General features: G+C 39.0%; 1 protein-coding gene across 3 annotated transcripts in view; it reads left to right on the forward strand.

Annotated features, from left to right (window-relative positions):
* PBX3 (PBX homeobox 3) overlaps positions 1-22,071 on the forward strand; it is a 226,929-nt gene that overhangs the window by 184,717 nt on the left and 20,141 nt on the right. For all 3 annotated transcript variants that reach the window (XM_049895373.1, XM_049895375.1, XM_049895374.1), the window contains exons 4-5: positions 1,788-1,978; positions 9,161-9,296. In XM_049895373.1, the coding sequence (XP_049751330.1) occupies positions 1,788-1,978; positions 9,161-9,296 (327 nt within the window). The remainder of the gene's footprint in view (positions 1-1,787; positions 1,979-9,160; positions 9,297-22,071) is intronic.

Here is a 22,071-nt window from a genome sequence, read left to right on the forward strand (position 1 = left end):
AAGGTGACTACATCATTACATAGCTGCCAAATTATGTCATTATATATATATATAACTGCTGAACCCCTAAGAATCATGGCCCAGCCAAGCTGACACATAACTTTAATCATCACAGCCACTGTTACTTTTGCCTCACACTTCGACGTTTGTTACTCCCAAATGTACGTCATTAATGTGCAAAATAGTCGGACAGTAGATTTTTTATTATTGTTGTAAATGCAAAATGTTGGATAATAAGATAGTCGATAAATAAGTGGGAGTACTGTGTATATTGCACAATTCTACACTCTGAAGAATCCCATAAGTCTAACTCAGGGTCAGTACTTATAATAAACTTAACATTTCTTAAGACCTAAAGCATGTAAAAAACTTTTAACTGGTAAGCAAGAGTCATTTTACCTCACTTTTAGAAATATTTATAGAAAAACTGTGTAAAAACTTAGAGTAGCTGAAACACCTAATGTACTTGAAAGGCTGGTTCTCTAATTAGGTTTTTCTAATGGTTAGAAAAACCATCATGTGCTATATGTAAGCAATGTTCAAGATATCTGTAGGGAATTGGACATTATTATAGCTCTAAAACGTGTCTTGCCTTGATCAATGAGTGTTCTATCTGCTTGCCCTACCAGGGCCATCCATGCAGTAAGACACAGAATCCCTGCCTTTTTAACAAAAATGTCAGATGTCCTTTTTTTCCCCCCCTGAGAATATAGACTGATACTTTATTTACCAAGACAGTACTGGATTTCAGAGTAGGCCCAGTTAAATGCGTAGTCTCGTAGACATAAAAGAATATAGATGAACTGAAAGACTGGGATAGGGATTGTTAACTAAAACGTTTGACCCAAATCTGATCCTTATTTTTTTTCTGCCCTTGCCCTGAAGGGTCAAGCTGCTTCACCTATCTTGCAGGGATGACTTATATCCACACACAGGGCCTGCAGCACAGCTGAGTTATACTAGGACGTTGGGATGCTTGACATCCAAGACCCTTACATGCCTGCCTTTTCAGAATTAATCCCCTCTTCTCCCCTACGTATTCTATTTCTACTAGCCACCCTGAACTTGATGCATACCATTTCCAGGGTTTTTCTTCCTTCAGCCTGAAATTTCTCCTGACTTCCATCTTAATCCACCTTTCAAAAATCCTACCCATTTTTTAAAGCCCAAATGTCACTTCTGCCCTGAAGCCTTATGTGATTTCTCCCTCCAGATGAGAATACTCCCTATTGGAAGTTACACAGCATTTATTCATATCTTTCTTGTGACACTTAGTATAGACTGCCTTGCATGAGGATTAGTTTTCTGTGTGTTTTCTCTCACTGAAAGCCAGGTCCACATCTTGTTCATTTCTTTGTCCTCACAGCACTTGGAAACATTAGAACTTCGTAGGTGTTCAGTAAACATTTGTCGGATATATATAAAGCCCCAGAGATAATAGGGGATGTTTAGTATTAACAGTGAACATATATTTACATGTAGGAGTTGGTGGAGGGTATCCTCCAACGGGAAAATCTCATTTTGGAACTAGGACAAAGTGGAGGGTAGAAGGGAAGTTGAGTGCTGTGTCTCCCTTGCAGGTCTGGCCGTTCATAGTTTCAGAATTCTTGCTGCCCCATCTAACTACCACTACCACTTCACAAATGTCTTAGTTTTCATTTTACCCTATCCATTCCATAATGCTATTGGCAATTGCAAATGAAGTGGAAATTCAGATGAGTTAATGTCTGGGTGTTATAATATAAAATACTAGTTTCCTAAGGAGTAATTTTTTTTCCCCCTTACAGGCATGTAATGAATTCACTACACATGTGATGAACCTTCTCCGAGAGCAGAGTAGAACGCGTCCCATTTCCCCAAAAGAGATTGAAAGAATGGTGGGCATCATCCATCGAAAATTTAGTTCCATTCAGATGCAGCTTAAACAAAGCACTTGTGAAGCAGTTATGATTTTAAGATCAAGGTTCCTTGATGCCAGGTATGTGAGGCCACAAATCTATTGCATTTTTCTCCCCTTTCACTCTTTGTATATTGTTTTCTGTAAAAACTGACCAGTTGGTCTTAGATTCTTCATTAATTTGGCTTAACAACTCTTCTTTAAGGTGGACAGGTCATTCAGTCAAAATGCGTGCTTTGTCAAGCCTCTTTTCTTGGGGTGGTTGTGCTTTTTTAGCTGCCAATTTGGTGACTCAGGAATGGATAGAATCAGTGTTGCTACAAATAACAGGAAAATCTAGCCTTTTAATTCTGATGCTAGAAAGTATTTTTAAGGATAATTTTCTGCATATAATGCTATTTTGAATTTTTTATGTTACATTGTGCAAATTAAAATACTTGGATGTATTGATACTCCCATGAAGGAGGTAGTATTTTAATTAATAGCAGTTAGCATAAAACCCCAAATGCTATCTGCCCAAATAAGAAAGCGTATTAATTTCTACAGTGAGAATGAAAATTTCCCTTTTATCTGAAGCTTTCACCAAGCTTCACAGGAGTTGGGGAATAAATTGTGTATGGTGTGTTTAAGATCTACTGGCTGATACAACAGAAGAATTGTCACATTCCTACTGTGTCTTGCTCCTACCGGGATATTTCTTAGACCTGGCTAAAGCTTATGATCAGTCTTCAGTCTGGGGAAGGAGTTTCTATTTTGTTTTGCTTTCTTCCCCTATATCTGACAGAGGTAAGAATTGCCATCCAAATCTCACAGTATTAAGGAAACTTTAAGTTAGCTTCTCGATCTGGAAAACAAAGTATATGGAACAGTCTTCATGCCAGAGCTTTTTCTTAGAGCCAAATAAGTACTTGCTACCTAATTATACCATCATTCTCCTAGTTAAGCAAAGCTCCATATTATCTTCGATTCCCTCTTCTTCCATATTGAATTAGTCGCTAGAATTCACCAGTGCTTCATTTTCAACATTTCTCACATTACTTCTTTTCTTTCCATCCTTACTTACACTATCTATTTCATTCTCATCCTTCCATACTTGGACTAGCACAGCACCTTCTTATGGTCTGTCTGCAGTCTTATTCCCTTCCAGTCCATCTTTCATTTCCTTTCTCTGTTTCTGTAACATCACTGTGATCCCTAATTGCTTTGCTTAAGAAGTTAAAAACCAACATCTTTTCAATGTTGGATATTTTTAAAGCCTTCTATGACCTGTCCCTAGCCTGCATTATTTTTTTGTTGTTGTTAAGATTTTTAAAATTTGTTTTATTATTTTTTTCTATTATAAAATACCAAACTCATTATGGAAAATTTGGTAAATATATAGAGGGATGAGGGATAAAAGACAAGTACATTTTTACCATCTTAAAAAATTCCTGTAAATGTTTTAGTATATTTTTTTCTGTTTTCTTTTTGGGGACTTTTTAAATTTTTTGTAAGTTCTTGTAACGGTTCAATGTGTGTAACTTGATCTGCTTTTTAAAAAAAACTACTATGAATAAGTAATTAAACAGACATTTTTTGTATACTATAAGCTCTGATTTTAAATACCATTTTAATGGTTGAATTCTACTCGATGGGCATATAATTAATAATCTACTTAGCCATTCCCCTATTTTTGAGCAGTTATTTCCATTAATTTCCAATATAACTCCTTCCTTCCTTTCTTCCTACCACAAGTATTTATTTGTGCTAAAGATTAAGTGTTGAAGAAGAGAGGTAAAAAGGCTTATTTGCCCTAATTGAGCTTACATTCTATTTGGTGAAACAGACAATAAACAAGTGAACAAATATACTATAGTAGTCTATTTGATAATGTAATATCAGGGTAAGTGCTATGTAGAAAACAAAGGAAGGGTAATAGGAGAGAAAATGATGGAGAGACGGTACTATTTCTATTGAAACTAATGTTCAAATGAATTTAACCATACTGATCTTTAGGTTTATTTCCTAAGGATTAATTTAAGAAATAGAATTATTAGATCAGAGAGTATGAACATTTTTAGTGCTCTTGCTATGTATTGCTAAATTGTTCTTTCCTGTGTTTCATCCAAAATGAAATACCTCTTGGTCTGGTCTTAATATGTGCTGTTCCCTTTCCCTAGAATTCCCTCTTTCATTTGTCTGACCACCTACCTTCCCTTCCTCCTACAACAGACTGTGTTCTTCCAGTTCCTTTCCCAAGTTGATCACCAGTAATGAATTGTCATCTTGGAAAGCATTGAGCATGGAGCTTGGAACATAGCCAAACAAAAAACCAAACCCATTGCCACTGAGTTGATTATGACTCAGCAACCCTACAGGACAGAGTAGAACTGGCCCCACATGACTTTCAAGGAGCAGCTGGTGAATTCAAACTGCTGACTTAATGGTTAGCAGCGAAACCTTTAACCACTGCACTACCAGGGCTCCAGAACATAGCCAGCATTAGATCTAGTGAGATCCTGCTCATCCTTCCAAGTCTAGCTTAAATGCTTCCACTTTAGGAAGCCCACCTTCACTGGTCCTTACCGTCCCTTGAAAACTGATACTATGTTTATACAATTCTCAAGACCAGATTTCATACAGATTACCTTTTATTGCAGTTTTTCATGAACATTTCTTCTGTCCCCTGGCAAAACAACACAGTTGTTGAAACCAGTAGCCAAGTCTTACATGACATTCCCCACAACTTCAGCAAATGCCTCACATATAATAGGCTGCAAGAAATCATTTATTGACTGACCAGATGAACTCATGTTTCCACTTAATACTTTAAAGAGTTAAAAGTTTTTAAGAGGGAGGTAGCTTTAGAAGGCTAAAAAGCTAAAAATATTTTTAAATTGTCAAATTTGAACATTTTACTAAAAATATGATACAATAAAAATACTTAAAAGTATTTCTGATAGAAAGGAACCCTTCCTAACACAGTCGCTATCCCTATTTCTGCTGATACTTTCCCATTCTTATCAGCATGTGTGTTTATTTTTTACATAGCTGAATTCATAATATATACACCTAAGTGATTTATTTTTTTGTTCCACAAAGATAAAGTATGTTAACAAGCCAGAATGTGCAGAGCTAGAATGAGAAGGTGGCAGAGCTTGGAACAGTCCTACAGAGACTGCTGTTAAATAACATTGTGATGCTGATAGGACACAGCCCTGGAACTGATGCTCCACTGCACACTGGCCTGAGGCATAGCCATTTAGAGTGTGGTAAACCTAGGGGGAATGAAACTTTGGGGGAAATGCTTAACGGGCATTTTCTACAGGATGCTTTTCTAAAAAATAAATAAAATATAAGACCAAATTCCTTCTTATGCCTTCAACGGAATGCAAATGCTAAGCTTTGGCTCCATCTGTTCTTGTACTGTCTCTTAGCAAGCCGTGTGCACTGAAAAGGGAAAGATGTTCTGCTCTAGGCCAAAATGCTCACTCAGATGATGATTCCCTAGCTCACTCTCGCTTTCTACAAGGCTATACTCACATTTTCTTGATGATTGGACAAGCTGAAACACCAGCGCAAAACATTTAACAAATTTGGGTAGGCCCCTCAGTGCTCTTCTAGTAGAAGTGCTGTAGCTGGGGCACAGCGAGAATGTCTGGAGTGAGGTGTTCTGTTTTGCCTATAAATTTGTTCTCTGAGGTCTTTGATGTTTGCTTGAAAACCACTTATTAGTAAAATTAACAAATGAGCCAAACTTATCTTTGCTTTCCAAACATGTTTCTGTTCATTCTTCCCTTCACAAGTCCCCATTTTCCAAAGATAACTTCTGCCATTGTACCATCCACTCTGAGCTTTGCTGTTGGACTCCGTGTTTTAAACTGGAAGTCATAAACTCACATGCTTACTATAATGGAATTGAGTGGAGTGGCTGGATTAGAAATAGAGTGGGGGTTGGAGTAAATGGGTACATGTTTAAGGGGACAGGCACTACTCAGCTTCAGTCTACAGCTGCCTTGCAGGAATGTGGGCGTCTTGTGACTGATCTTCCAATTTTTCATAAGAAGTTAGAAACCCAGATTTTTGTGAGCAGGTTATTACCGTGTAGTTCAACAATAATATCTGTGGACAGAGTAATGTCTCTAGGCTTTACAGTTTCGGTATCTATTCTAGACTTCTCTCACTCTACTCATCTACCCATCTACTCATCAGAATGTGCCTTTTTTTGAGTGCCCTCAACTCAGGGCCTTATTTTTTATTTTTTTTATGAAATGCATGGCTCCTACAGAAATACTAATTGCTCTTGTTGGTGTATTTTTCTTCCCTACCTTCCTTCCCTCTCTTCCTCTACCACCTACCCCCATCCAATCATTATCAAATTCTGTTGATTTTGATACCTAAATAGGTCTTGAATTTCTTCTTCATCCTTCAGGAAACAATGGCTTAACCCCTCAAAAATGATTGAAATTAAGAAAGTTAAGGACTCATAACCCAAAGAGATGTTTTGATTACACTTGGATTTCTTGCTCCCTTGATTCTCCCTTAATGTTGAGACATAGATTACATACTTAACCTAACATGTTAGTGACATCATTTTAGCTGAAAAAATCTCCTATGGTACATATATTTACAATTGCCTGTTGACTCTGTCTTTTGTGAATGCAGAATATCACACTAGAGAAGATTTTTAAGATGATTTATAAGGAAGTTGGAAATGCTGATAGCATAGTAGTTAAATGCTATGGCTGCTAACCAAAAGGCTGGCAGTTCGAATCCACCAGGCGCTCCTTGGCAACCCTACGGGGCAGTTCTACTCTGTCCTGTAGGGTTGCTATGAGTCAGAATTGACTTGACAGCAGTGGGTTTGGTTTTTTAGTGGGTTATTAAGGAAATTATTTGGGAAAAAAACTATTTTCCAGTTACCAAAGTATCTGCTCTAAAGTGAAGTCTGAAAAATACTGATTTTCAGGTTATAATTCTTTGAAATCTTAATAACAAACACAAATATAAATGACCTTTTTGCCATTTGAAATATATTGTTAATAACTACTTGATCATCTGACCTTGCATCACCCTGCTCCCAGCAAAACCGAAAAATTGTTCTTCCCCTACCCTTCCTGTTATGAGAAAATTATGCCTCAGTCCAGGAAGTTACTTAAGCATAAAAACCTAGAAGTCTTTCTTGATGTAGTTTTACCCTTTACTTCCTTTTCCCTCTTCCCCACCTCCCTCCCCGCATCCAATCTGTCATCAAGTCCTATCATTTTTACCTCTCAAATAGATCTTGAGAATCTTTTTATTTCCATTGCTCTTACCCCCCTATGCCAAGTTATTATCATATTAGACCTCAGTTGGACCACTGCAGTTGTCTCCTTAGCTGGTCACTTCATTTCATTTTCATGCTATCCTCCAACTATTCTCTATTTAGCAGTCAGAATGATCTCTTTTAAACATAAAACTTAAAACCTGTAATAGCTTCCTATTACACGTAGAATAAAATCCAAAAATTCTTAAGGCGCCCACTAAGCCTGAATAATCTGGCTCCTGCCCATCATTCCAGACTCATCTCACGCATTCTCTGGTTTTTATTGTGTGCCAACCTCCTCTAGCCCCTTAAACTTACTGTTTTCTGTTTCAGACTGTTTCCTCTGCCTATTCCTTTTCCATTCTACCCTGCACATTCCATTCTAACTCCTGCACATTCTCCAAGTCTCAGATTAAGGGCCACTCCTTCAAGGAAACCTTTCCTGACTCCATAATTTGTGTGAGGTTTTCCTCTTATAAAGTTTCGTTTTACCTCATTCGTTTCCTTCATGGTACTTATAAGTGACCATAGTTTATACAGTCATATGTTGCTTAATGTCCAAGATACGATGTGTAAAAAAGGGTGGTATGTGATTTGGACATAATGCACACTGTGTTATATACCAACCATATAGAGCACACCTTGAGGCTGGCTGGTAGAAGTGACCTTCAGTTTGAGTGGAGAGCACATCCTGCACGTTGAATGTGTGTCACAAGCTGTTCTCCTTGTGAGTTGGTTGGACCCCAAGGGTGAGGCCAAGATCTTGATATTTGGGCAGCCTTATTACAGAAGGTGAGACCTGGTGGTGAGGTGTTTAAGAGCTTGGCTGCTAACCAAAAGTCGGCAGTTCAAATCCACCAGCCACTCCTTGGAAACTCTATGGGCAGTTCTACTCTGTCCTATAGGGTCACTATGAGTTGGAATTGACTCGACAGCAGTGGATTTATTGCCAGAAGGAAGTAGCCAAGATAATCATGTATATGGCTGATTAACACCACCAGAGCTAGGTGCAAAGTTCAGAGAAGGAACCTTCTTCCAAGGCTAGCACCCAGCAGCCTCCTGATGCTGCCCTGGAGGCTGGCACTTAGCAGGCACCAGACGCCGCACAGGTCTGGGTTACCAAACTTTGAAGGTGGTTTGTGCCTTGGGGCAGGAGCCATGTAGAGGTTAAAGTGGAAGTCCTGTCTTCAACCCTGTTCTTTTAGGTCCTGTTTCTGCCTCCTGGGTTAAGAGTCATGGGGTAAGATTTTTTTCTTTTCCTGTATTAAATGTTTGCAAACACGAATTTAAAGAGTTTTAATAAAGAATCAAATTTCCAAAAAAAAAAAAAAAATTACTACCACAGATGTATATGTAGGCAGATGTTGCCCGAATGGACGTTATGCAGCACATGACTGTAATTATTTATTTCTGTGATGCTTGTTTCATATCTTTCTTTCTGCCACTCTCTACTCTCTCCCTTAGCCCTCTAATCCCCTGTAAGCTCTCTGGTAGCAGGGATCTTGTCTGTTTTGTTCTCACTGGATCTTCATTGGGTGCCTAGAACACAGTACCATTGCCCTAAGTCAATTCCAACTCGTAGCGACCCTATACGGCAGAGTAGAACTGCCTCTTAGGGTTTCCAAGGAGTGGCTGGTGAATTTGAATTGACAGCTACAGCACGCCATAGCTCTTAACTACTGTACCACCAGGGCCCCTAGAACACAGTAGGTCCTCAATAAATATTTGTTGAATAAGCAAAGAATGAAATAAATTGTGCTTCATATTCTAGTATTTTTCTTAGTGATCTTGTATCTTAAAATAAGTTGAATAGTGCTTTGGAGGACACCAAGAACATAATTTACAATATCATAGTGATAAATTAGTCTCTTAGGAGTGTCTAAAAATAAAAATCTACTTTTTCACGTGATCACAATTAATCTTTCCCTCTTTGCTTAATGCTGATGTAACTGTGATTCTTTTCTCTTCTCTTGTCATAGACGGAAAAGGCGTAACTTCAGCAAACAGGCCACAGAAATCTTGAATGAGTATTTTTACTCGCACCTCAGCAACCCCTACCCCAGTGAAGAAGCCAAAGAGGAGCTGGCCAAGAAATGCAGCATCACAGTGTCACAGGTGAGGGGACCCCATGAGTCTGTCTTGTCCCCTACCAGTACAGCAGCTCTGTTCCTTCTTCAGGGCTTTCTCATCATTTCAGATCTAAATGTTCCAGCATCAAAGAAGATATAAAGTAAATCTAGATATCTTTACATTTTTATGAAATATTTTAATGCCTTCCCCCCCGCCCCGCCCCCAATTTGAAGTAGCAAGGAATCCCAATAATTACAGAGAGGACATAAACATGCCATGAGGAGAGACACATTTTATACTTAAGTGACTCTTTACTAAATAGCATGTAGTCCTGGTTTCCCTGATTTAGATGACTGACCTAAACTTCTTCCAGTGAGAAACCAATTTATTTGTTGCCTAAAGGAAATTTAATGTAACTTTTTGGTGAAAGCTTTGAGGAATTTACCAAGCCTCTTCTTGGTAACCAGGCTGTAATGTTTGAGTCTCAAGGATTTCTTTGCTTCCTTAAACAGAAGAATTAAGTTCATACCTGTCTCTGTTTTTTTTTTTCAATGCCCACTTGTAATAAATTGTGTTCCTAAAGTTAGCTGTCGTCTTCTAACAAAAAATACATTTACTTTTAGGCAAATAGACTGGTATTTGGATTGAGGATTAAAAAAAGCAAAACCAAACCTGTTGCCATCAAGTCAATTCTGACTCATAGCGACCCTCTAGGATGGAGTAGAACCGCCCCATAGGGTTTCCAAGGAGTAGCTGCTGGATTTGAACTGCTCATCTTTTGATTAACAGCCAAGCCCTTAACCACTGCACCACCAGGGCTCCTGGATAAAGGATTAGAGACATTTAAATAAATTAACAAATTTACCTCCTTAAGAAACATCCTATTGGCATTAGCTCTAAAATACGATTTTATTTAAATATACATATAGCTGTTTATTGATTGTCATTTGAACAGCATTTCTTTATAGCATGCAAAAATGGTAGTGTATCAGCCAGTTCTTACAGTGGAACTTAAGGAAAAGCTGATCCTTCACAGCAATTTCAGTGTTCCCTGGCTTACGTGCCACAAAATTTTAAAAGTGGTTGGTAGATAAATACTCTTGCTATAAACCTAAGGTCCAAAATACTACAAAGCTTAAGATTCCAAGGAGGGTTTCATATCAGTATTTTAAGTCATTGTTATTTAACGGACCAGGATGTGAGTTTAAGATCGTTTCTGGCTCCTACTTAAGCATTATTTTTCACAGAACCTCTAGTGCAACCTTAGGTCTGTAATTAAGATTTCATTTAAGGTTTGTTGTCATTCTTCTGTGAAATGGTAATATATCTTGATTCCTTTTGCCTGATTTGAAATGGAATATAATTGATTTTGGTTTCTAGCTTATAAAGACATTTTATGTAAAATATTAATAGCTGGGTTATGTAGTACTTACTGCCACTTGAAATACTGAGGAACGGTATAATATACTGGGTCAGACAGGAAAGATGAAATTAAAATTATGTTCACTTCAAGAGGGTGTTTTCTGCTGTGTAGATTTTTTCCTGAACATCAGTGAAAGGATAGCCTTGTTGAACACTAGCTGATGATACCCAGTCTGATTTTCTGGCCCTAACAACAGTGCTTTGACTTAGAATTCAGATGTTCGTAGATCCAACTTAAAGCATTTCCCTGCTTCTGTTTCTTTTTTTTTTCCTTTATTTTTCTTTTTAACTTCTATAATAAATGCAAGGAGTCCTTCCTGGTGGTACAATGGTTAAGCACTCAGATGCTGAACAGGACATTGGCAGTTTGAACCCACTAGCAGCTCCATAAGAGAAAAGACTTGGCAACCTGCTCCTGTAAAGATTTACAGCCTAGGAAATCCTATGGGGCAGTTAGTTCTACTCTGTCCTATAGGATTGCTATGAGTCAAATTAGACCCAACAGCACACAGCAACAGCATAACATATGCACCATTAGAGCATAATACAGATTATATGTATTTTTCAAAAATATGCCTGCGAACCAAAGGGTTGGCAGTTTGAATCCGCCAGGCGCTTCTTGGAAACTCTATGGGGCAGTTCTACTCCGTCCTATAGGGTCGCTATGAGTCGGAATCGACTCAACGGTACTGGGTTTGGTTTTTTTTTTCTGTATGATCTGGGTTTTTTATTAGTTGAAGTACCTAGCACTTTGCGTGTAACCTAGAACCTGCTTAACACATGCTTATGGAATGAGAGAAAGATTTTTTTTCTGGCTGTCCTGAATTAGGAGGCTTCATACTCATTTTTTTTTTTCTTTTTTGGCTGTAATCTGTTTTTTTATTATAATACAACAGTACATACAGTATTTCATCGATTTCTACATGTACACTTCAGTGACACTGATTACATTCTTCAAGTACTGCACCCATTTTCACTCTCTTTTTCCAAGCTATACCACCCTTAATTTACCTACAGTGTACTCCAAGCAAAAACCTTCTCTTTGCCCCTACCTTCTGCTTTTGGTAGCCACTAATTACCTTTGGGTTAGCAGTCGTAGCTCTTAACCATTGCACCACCAGGGCTCCTTTGGTTTCTATATATTTGCTTATTTCATTTAAGTGATATCATACAGCATTTATCTTTTTTGTGCCTGACTTGTTCCACTCAGCATGATGTCCTCAAGGTTCATCCATGTTGAGGCATGCATCAGGACTTCATTTCTCTTCATGGCTGAACAATATTCCATTGTATATACATACCACATTTTGCTTATCCATTCATCAGTTGATGGACGTTTTTGTTGTTTCTACCTTTTGGCTATTGTGAATAGTGCTGCAATAAACATTGTTGTACATATGTCTGTTTGCATCACTGCTTTTAGGTCCTTTGGGTATATACCTAGGAGTGGAATTGCTCTGAAAACCCTGGTGGTGTAGTGGTTAAGAGCTATGGCTACTAACCAAAAGGTCAGCAGTTCGAATCCACCAGCCGCTCCTTGGAAACGCTATGGGGCGGTTCTACCTTGTCCTGTAGGGTTGCTATAAGTTGGAATAGACTTCAGTGGCAATGAGTTTGGTTTGGGTTTTTGATGGTAGTTCTATGTTCAGCTTTTCACAGTACTTTTAAAATAGGCTAGGAACCCATTTACTTTGGTGTTACTGTTAGTTGCTATTGAGTCAATGACTCATGGTGATCACTTGTGTGCAGGGTAGAAGTGCTTTATAGAGTTTTCAAGGCTGTGACCTTTCTGAAGCAGATCGCCGGGCGTGTCTTCCAAGGCACCTCTGGGTGGATTCGAACCGCCAAGCTTTTGGCTAGTCGTCAAGCGCTTAACCGTTTGCACCATCCAGGGACTCCTAGTACCCATTTGCTTAGATATTTAAAAAACACTTAATTATTCATTTTGTTTTGTATCAAAAATAGCTTTGTCAGTTTTTGAAACTTTTTAGTAATTGCTTGAGGCTTAAAAGTTATATAGACACAGATATATTACTCTGGCGAAAAAGCAAACTTTCTGACCTGTGTTTCTCCTAGGTCAGTCTTTCTGACACAGAGTAAGTAGGAGATGAAGTCAAAGAAGCTGTTGGGTCCAAATGGGATAGGGGCCTTATAGGCAATGGTAATGACTTGGGCTTTTACTCCGAAGTGAGGTGAGAACCCATTGGAGATTTTTCAGCTGAGGAATGACATGATCTGCCTTAAGCTTTAACAGGATCACTGTGGCTGCTATACTGACAGTAGACTGTGTGAGGCAAGGGGAAGCAGAGACACCAGTTAGGGTATAGTTGCAGTAATCCAGGTAGAAGGTGATGGTGGCTTGAACCAGGATGTTAGTCATGGAGGTGATGAGACATGGCTGAGTTCTGGATATACTTTGAAGATAGAACCGATAGAAGCGTATTGCTAGGCTGAATATAGGAGATGAGAGAAAGAGAGTCAAGGGTGACTCTGCCATTTTGGGGCTGAACAGTGGAAGGATGGAGTTATTATTAAGTATGATGGGGAAGAATTTGGGAGGAGCAGATTTTGGGACAAAGATCAGGAGTTTGGTTTTGGACATACTAAGTTCATATACACTATAGTTTGTTCAAGTTTGCTATACATTTTAGCTATAAATAGGCATGGGTAAGTGAAAAATGTATAATCTACACTAGGCCTACGTTATTTGTGATATAATATTATAAATGTAAGTGTCTTTAACATAGAATTGCTTGTTGAACCCAGAATTTGAAAACGTTAACATAATCTCCAGTTTCTTACGGCTTGGTTTGACCGAAAAAGCTGGAGTTTCCCTTCTACATAACACCCTAAAAATTCACAAAAGAAGAAATTATTTCAAATATCATATGCACTAGGAATCATACTTGAATTGTCACACATTCTTAGTTAGTAAAGCAGATATTAATATGCTTTTACTTTTTGGAATAGAACAAGTTAACTCTATTGATTATTCAAGTTACCCAGTTAAAAAAAACTCCATTGTTCTCCCGATGCCAATTTTGAATTTAAATGACTCTGGCCCTACTTTCTTTGCTAGGTGTTTTTAGAATGAAAATGTTAACTTATTCTTCATTGCTCCTGTAATTGAAATGTACAGTAAAGAAATGATTGAGTGTTTTTTTAACGATGAGAACCTGAAATAGCAGAGATTAAATGACAGCATTAAGATTCATTCATTCATTGATTCAACTAACATTTTTTAGGGCTTTTAAATCAGTGCACAAGACCAGCTTTTGTTTGATATATACAACAGTCCAGTTTGGAAAGCATTACTATCTAACCCTTACAGGTGAGGAAACTGAGGTTTGGAGAAGTTAAATGATTTGCCCCATGTCAAAAGCCTTTAGTAAGTAGGAGAGTTGGAGATTCTTACATGGAGATGTTTGATGAAATGGAGAAACTGAGTTTTTATTGCAAGAGGCAACGTGGTTCATCCATCCCCAGGGCCCAGGCTATAGAGTCCTGCTCTGTGCGGCATGGGCCTAGGCTTATATCACTAGAGCCACATTGTTTTCCCCCTAAGCTATTAAAGAGACTCCAGGCTAGTTAGTAGTCTGAGGACTCCGTACTCATTAAGCCACTTATTCCAAAGCAGTGAATATTCAGTAAGCTAATTAAAATTTGTAAGTAAGATTTCCTTATTTTAAAAAATCTATTAAAATAAGAAGAAGCCTGTTAAAATAATAACTAGAGCAGAAAAAAGATGACTGTCAAATTACGGTATCTTTTTTAGCTATGTATAAAGGCCTTTTTGGTTACTTTGGCAGTAGACAGAAAGCAGAAGTGGATTTTTCCTGTAAGTATGCAATTGGCGAACTGGGAGACAAGTTGAGGAAAATGGCAGCTGTTTTATTAAAGCTGTTTCTTTCATACTGTCTTAAAAGAAGGCTACAGACCCTCTGTTCTAGTGGAGATGGGACATCCTTAAACAGGGTACAAAAGAACAAAGGAACAGGTAGTAAAAAGATGGGAGCTTTGAGGATGCTGTAATGCCAAATAAAGATAAGGCATATCTGCAAGATTTAAAGGAAACAGGAGAAGCTTGAGCTGATTTTTTGTTGTCATCCTTCGCCTACAATCAGCACCATGATTATCATGGCGCATAAAGCTTGCTCCAGTGATGTCAGGTATTGTTTTTACTTTTAGAACTGACTTTTATAGGCAGTCTCTAACACTTGTTCGATGTGATGCAAGTGATAGAGTATTTAGCTTAGATACTCGAACTAAGGGTAGAGGGACTATTTCTAACTTAGATTTAGTTTTTTTTTTTTTTTTTAGTTTCCGCATACCTAGAAAAAGCTATAATCAGAATTGCGATCCCTCCAGTTTGTGCCCTCTTCACCTTCTTCTGCCGTTTGCTTCTCTTTGAGTATCCCCATCAGTTCCTGCTCATGCCTGTCTCTCATTACTGCATATTACCTTTCCACTGACTCACTTCTGTAAGGCATATCAGGCCAGTAGGCACATATATCAGTCAGGGTCCCACAGGAAAACGGATGACGGGTTCAAATTAGAATAATTTGAGGAGAGTTTAATGAAGTGGTTGTTTACCAAAGGGTGGGCAGGGTGTAGGGAAACCACAAAGGATAATGCTGATAGGTTCTGTTACTACCCCTTGGCCTGAAGAGAAGGAGTGGCTACCAGAACCTAGCAAAAGAGGCTATGTGGAAAAGGCCGGTATAACTGAGACCTTAAGGCAGCAGCACACTGAGGGAATCAGGGAAACAAATACTCTGACCTCGCTTTCTTCCTTTCTTTTTGTCTCCTACTTATGTCTTCCATTGGCCAGAAGCCTGAGGACACATAGGTCAGCTTCCTGGGGCCCAGAGCAGAGTGGAAAGTGCATAGGGAGGGATGAACAGAAGATATACAATGTAGTTCAAAGGGCAAAGACACTATCAGAATAAGCTTCAAGCCCAAGCCTTCTGGCTCCCCACTTCCGTTGACTCTGTGATGCTCCATCCAAGAGAGCTGGCATTCTTTAGAGATGCTCTTGGGGTTTTCTTTTTCTGTCTCTTTTGGCTTCCTGACTCTTTGTCAGCTATGTGGAGAACATGCTACTTTTCTACAATGAGTATGGAATTTGAGAATAGAAGCTACAAACAAAAGTTAGTTTGATCTAGCTAAAAGTATTTGTCAAGATTGTCGGCTATTTTCCTGATTCACTCAGTAGGTACTGAGTATCTACTATGTGCTAGGCACTGTGCTTGGCACTGTGGCAAACAAAGGTGAGAAAGATAGGAGTCCTCCTCCTGAGAAATGTCACATTTCCTGGGAGACCGCTTTGAGGGAATACAGTGCTTATTGCACACTCATTAAATGTGTTTGGGATGAATGATCTGGCCAAGGATGAGTCAAAAGGTAGAGCCATTGGCAGAGCCAGCATATGGCCTGGGCTTACAACTTGCTCAGAAGTAGAAGGGGTTAAAAAGACTAACTGAATTACCCCCACTGGGCCAGTGACTGGGTGACTGGGGTCAAAGATCAAGGGAGAAAAATTCTAAAGTAGTATGAATATTTTCCTTTTCCTAAAGTTATGTATTTAGGCCTTTGCTCTGTATGTATATTAGATTATATACCAAAACTCAGTTTAGTTACTTGTGTCCCATACAGTCATTTGTGCTGTCCCTTCACATTACGTATTTTGAAAAACTGGAACTTTAACCCCCTTGACTGTACTTGCAGTGCAGTAAGGTACAGAAGGGTCACTTAGACCCTGCTCCATCACTATTAAGTAGTAGTGTGATCTTGAGCAAATTATCTCATCTGAGTCTCCATTTCTTGATCTAAAAAATGAGGACAATGATAATTTCTTAGGGGGTTTGAGGAGTGAGATTATGTATGTAGTGTGCCTAGTGTTGAGCCTGGCATATTTTGAGTGTTCAAAAAATTTTAGTTTGTCATCCATTCACCCAATGTTTTCTTGCCAGGTGTATTGGGCATATACAGCCTTGTAAAGGATCCCAAAAGACAAAACAAAGACTCTGATCTCAAGCAAACTAGTATGCTAGTCCTCAGCCCCCAAGTTTTCACATGTTCCATAAAAGCGAGAGCCTGGGATGGGTCTATTCTTAGTCTCTGAATAGATATACTGTTAAGTCTGTTTTTTACTCCAAAAATACTTGTGTTTCATTTTTAGCAAGAAATAATTGTTGTTGTTGTTAGGTGCTGTCGAGTCGGTTCTGACTCATAGCGACCCTATGCACAACAGAACAAAACACTGCCCGGTCCTGCGCCATCCTTAAAATCGTTATGCTTGAGCTCATTGTTGCAGCCACTGTGTCAGTCCACCTCGTTGAGAGTCTTCCTCTTTTCCGCTGACCCTGTACTCTGCCAGACATGATGTCCTTCTCCAGGGAAGGATCCCTCCTGACAATATGTCCAAAGTATGTAAGACGCAGTCTCGCCATCCTTGCCTCTAAGGAGCATTCTGACCACACTTCTTCCAAGACGGATTTGTTCTTTCTTTTGGCAGTCCATGGTATAGTCAATATTCTTCGCCAACACCACAATTCAAAGACATCAACTCTTCTTCAGTCTTCCTTATTCATTGTCCAGCTTTCACACGCATATGATGTGATTGAAAATATCGTGGCTTGGGTCAGGCGCACCTTAATCTTCAGGGTGACATCTTTGCTCTTCAACACTTTAAAGAGGTTCTTTGCAGCAGATTTACCCAATGCAATGCATCTTTTGATTTCTTGACTGCTGCTTCCATGGCTGTTGCTTGTGGATCCAAGTAAAATGAAATCCTTGACAACTTCAATCTTTTCTTCGTTTATCATGATGTTGCTCATTGGTCCAGTTGTGAGGATTTTTGTTTTCTTTATGTTGAGGTGTAATCCATACTGAAGGCTGTGGTCTTTGATCTTCATTAGTAAGTGCTTCAAGTCCTCTTCACCTTGAGCAAGCAAGGTTGTGTCATCTGCATAACGCAGGTTGTTGATGAGTCTTCCTCTAATTCTGATGCCTCGTTCTTCTTTATATAATCCAGCTTATTGTATTAATTTGCTTAGCATACAGATTGAATAGGTATGGTGAAGGAATACAACCCTGATGCATACCTTTCCTGACTTTAAACCAATCAGTATCCCCTTGTTTGTCCAAACAACTGCCTCTTGATCTATGTAAAGGTTCCTCATGAGCACAATTAAGTGTCCTGGAATTCCCACTCTTCGCGGTGTTATCTATAGTTTGTTATGATCCACACAGTCGAATGCCTTTGCATAGTCAATAAAACACAGGTAAACATCCTTCTGGTATTCTCTGCTTTCAGCCAGGACCCTCTGACATCAGCAATGATATCCCTGGTTCCACGTCCTCTTCTGAAACTGGCCAGAATTTCTGGCAGTTCCCTGTCGATATACTGCTGTAGCCATTTTTTAATGATCTTCAGCAAAATTTTGCTTGCGTGTGATGTTAATGATATTGTTCTATAATTTCCACATTCGGTTGGATCACCTTTCTTGGGAATAGGCATAAATATGGATCTCTTCCAGTCAGTTGGCCAGGCAGCTGTCTTCCATATTTCTTAGCATAGACGAGTGAGCACCTCCAGCGCCGCATCTGTTTGTTGAGACATCTCAATTGATATTCCATCAATTCCTGGAGCCTCGTTTTTCACCAATGCCTTCAGAGCAGCTTGGACTTTTTCCTTCAGTACCATCAATTCCTGATCATATGGCCCCTCTTGAAATGGTTGAATATCGCCTAATTCTTTTTGGTATAATGACTCTGTGTATTCCTTCCATCTTCTTTTGATGCTTCCTGCGTCATTTAATATTTTCCCCATGGAATCCTTCACTATTGCAACTTGAGGCTTGAATTTTTTCTTCAGTTCTTTCAGCTTGAGAAACGCCCAGTGTCTTCTTCCCTTTTGGTTTTCCATCTCTAGCTCTTTGCACATGTCATTATAATACTTTACTTTGTCTTCTTGAGAAAGAAATTGAGAGGCCCTTTGAAATCTTCTGTTCAGTTCTTTTACTTCATCAATTCTTCCTTTTGCTTTAGCTGCTCGATGCTCAAGAGCAAGTTTCCGAGTCTCCTCTGACATCCACCTTGGTCTTTTCTTTCTCTCCTGTCTTTTCAGTGACCTCTTGCTTTCTTCATGGATGATGTCCTTGATGTCATTCCACAACTCGTCTGGGCTTCGGTCAGTAGTGTTCAATGCATCAAATCTATTCTTGAGATGGTCTCTAAATTCAGGTGGGATATACTCAAGGTCATATTTTGGCTCTTGTGGACTTGCTCTGATTTTCTTCAGTTTCAGCTTGAACTTGCATATGAGCAATTGGTGGTCTGTTCCACAGTTGGCCCCTGGCCTTGTTCTGACTGATGATATTGAGCTTTTCCATCATCTCTTTCCACAGATGTAGTCAATTTGATTTCTGTGTGTTCTATCTGGTGAGGTCCGTGTGTATAGTTGCCATTTATGTTGGTGAAAGAAGGTATTTGCAATGAAGTCGTTGGTCTTGCAAAATTCTATCATTCGATCTCCAGCATTGTTTCTGTTACCAAGGCCATATTTTCCAACTACTAATCCATCTTCTTCTTTGTTTCCAACTTTCTCATTCCAGTCGCCCTGCGTGTCTGTCAGTTTGTTGTACTGTGGCGGCTTGTGTGTTGCTATGATGCTGGAAGCTATGCCACCGGTATCCAGATACCAACAGGGTCACCCATGGAGGACAGGTTTCAGCTGAGCTTCCAGACTAAGACAGACTAGGAGAAGGACCCGGCAGTCTACTTAAAAGCATTAGCCAGTGAAAACCTTATGAATAGCAGCGGAGCATCAAGAAATAATTATGTTGAAAGGGTGGTATTGTGGATTGAATTGTGTCCCCTCAAAATGTATGTCAACTTGGCTAGGCCATGATTCCCAGTATTGTGTGGTTGTCTTCCATTTTGTGATCTGATGTAATTACTCTACGTGTTATAAATCCCAACCTCTATGAAGTTAATGAGGCAGGATTAGAGGCAGTTATGTTAATGAGACAGAACACAATCTACAGGATTAGGTTACATCTTGAGTCACTCTCTTTTGAGATAGAAAACAGAGAAGTGAGCAGAGAGGAGAGGGACCTCATTACCACCAAGAAAGAAGAGCCAGGAGAAGAGCATATCCTTTAGACCTGGGGTCTCTGCACTGAGAACCTCCTAGATCCAGGGGAAGATTGATGCAAGACCCGTGGATATTTCCAAGGAACATCAAGCTCATAGATGTTGAAAGGAGACAAGCGCCTTCCCCCCAGAGCCAACAGAGAGAGAAAGCCTTCCCTTAGAGCTGGTGCCCTGAATTTGGACTTCTAGCCTCCTAAAGTATAAGAGAATAAATTTCTATTTGTTAAAGCTATCCATTTTGTGGTATTTCTGTTAATAGCAATATTAGTTAACTAAGACGGGTGGTATACCTTTTGAGGATAGAAATTCCCCTTTAAACAAATTCAATGTGAGATTTTCTGGATTTTTCAAAATAGAAGAAAACTCGGGTGTGTGTTTAGTAGAGAGTGGTATTTGAATAAATAAGGGTTTCCGTTAAACAAAAGGCTTGACTATGGGATTTATTTACATAGGATTATGAACAAATTTTAGTGTTTTATTTACAAAAATTAGAGTTACATGAAACTTCTCAGGAAAAAAATCTGGTCCATTGTTGTTTATAAGAGTGATGTTGAGTTTTAATTCTGGGAGATGGCTTCACCCTTCAGTGCAGCTGATGGGAGACAGTTCCATAGTTGTGATGTCAATGCTTAGAAATCTGTCGAAGAGGCTTTCCACAGAACCTATGAAGAAAATTATTATTGAGTTGTACACTTAATACAGTTTTTTTTTTTTTTAATAAGAGAAGTAATATTAAAGAAAATAGTCTGTAACTGAAAACATCGTTTGTGGTGATTTAGAACTTCCCCCTCACTACGTGTTTTAGGGAGATGAAGGGTATCATTTGTTTTGTATGTACTGTGGCTGCAAGGCTGACGTTTTATATACTTTTGCAGATGAGCCTCTTTGTGAATGTCATGAGCAGTTACCAGTCTATCATGCGTAGAGTAGAAAGGGCACAGCCAAACTGTAAGGGTGCCAGTGGATTATGGCAATAAAATTTTTCACATCCTCAAAAAAAAAGAAAAAAAAAAAAAGGTACTTGATAAGTGAATCTGTTCTAAATTATTTCAAATACTATGGAAACTGAATTTCAATTTGTTCAGTTCTTCTATCAGAAACCGGTTGTGTAGGGAATGATGAGCTCAGAGGACTAATGGAGCACAACTACCACAGCTTCCACCAGACTGAGTCCAACACAACAACATGGTGCCTGGCTTGCACCACGAACTGCTCTGACAGGGATCACAATAGAGGGTCCCAGACAGTGCTGGAGAAAAATATGAAACAAAATTCTAACTCACAAGAGGAAAAAAAAAAAAGACCAGACTTACTTGTCTGACAGAGGCTGGAGAAGCCCTGAGAGTATGTCTCCCAGATACCTTTATAGCTCAATAATGAAGTCACTCCTGAAGTTCACCCTTTAGCCACAGATTAGACCGCCCATAAAACAAAACGAGACTAAATGGGCACACCAGCCCAGGGGCAAGGACAAGAAGGCAGGAGGGGATAGGAAAGCTGGTAATGGGGAACCCCAGGTTGGCAACCAGTGTCACAAAACTGTATGTGTATTAATTGTTAAATGAGAAACTACTCTGCTCTGTAAACCGTCATCTAAAGTACAATAAAAAATAAAATGAGGTCAAAGAAATGACTAGAATATAAAACAAGGAAAAAAAAGAAAAGAAATGGGTTGTGTTCCAAAAGTTGGTTTTCAAGTCAGTCGTTAGAAATTTAGGACATACTTTCCAAAAAGAAAAAGTTTGAATTCTTGGGCTAGCCCACATTTTAACCATAAGGGAGCTGAAATGTTTTGCACTGAAAAGGGGTAGAAAATATACTTTTGTAGCCCTAGCCATTTAAAAAAAAAAAAGGAAAAATAAATAAAAATGAATAAAGAATAATTAAAAAAAAATTTTAGAGCATTAAGAAAAAGCAGATTTTATTAGATAAGGCATAGTAGAAAAAGCATAGAAAAGACTATATGACCTTAGGTAAGTTACATAAACTTTCTAACCTCAGTTTTCGCAACTGTAAAACTGGATCGTTGTAAAGATTAAACGAGATAACCCATGTAAAGTACGCTGGTACAATGCCTGGCTCATGATGAGCTCTCTTCATAAGTGCTCGATGCTATAAGTATAGGCACAACTGGGATCCAAACTCAGGTTTCCTGTAAATTCTAGGGTCATTGCATTGTCCTGCTGAGTGTCTGGGTGTGTTTGGGGCAGGGGTGAGGATAAATGAGGCATAGGTAGTG

This window comes from Elephas maximus, chromosome 9 (genome assembly GCF_024166365.1).
Source record: "Elephas maximus indicus isolate mEleMax1 chromosome 9, mEleMax1 primary haplotype, whole genome shotgun sequence".
NCBI classification, from domain to species: domain Eukaryota; kingdom Metazoa; phylum Chordata; class Mammalia; order Proboscidea; family Elephantidae; genus Elephas; species Elephas maximus.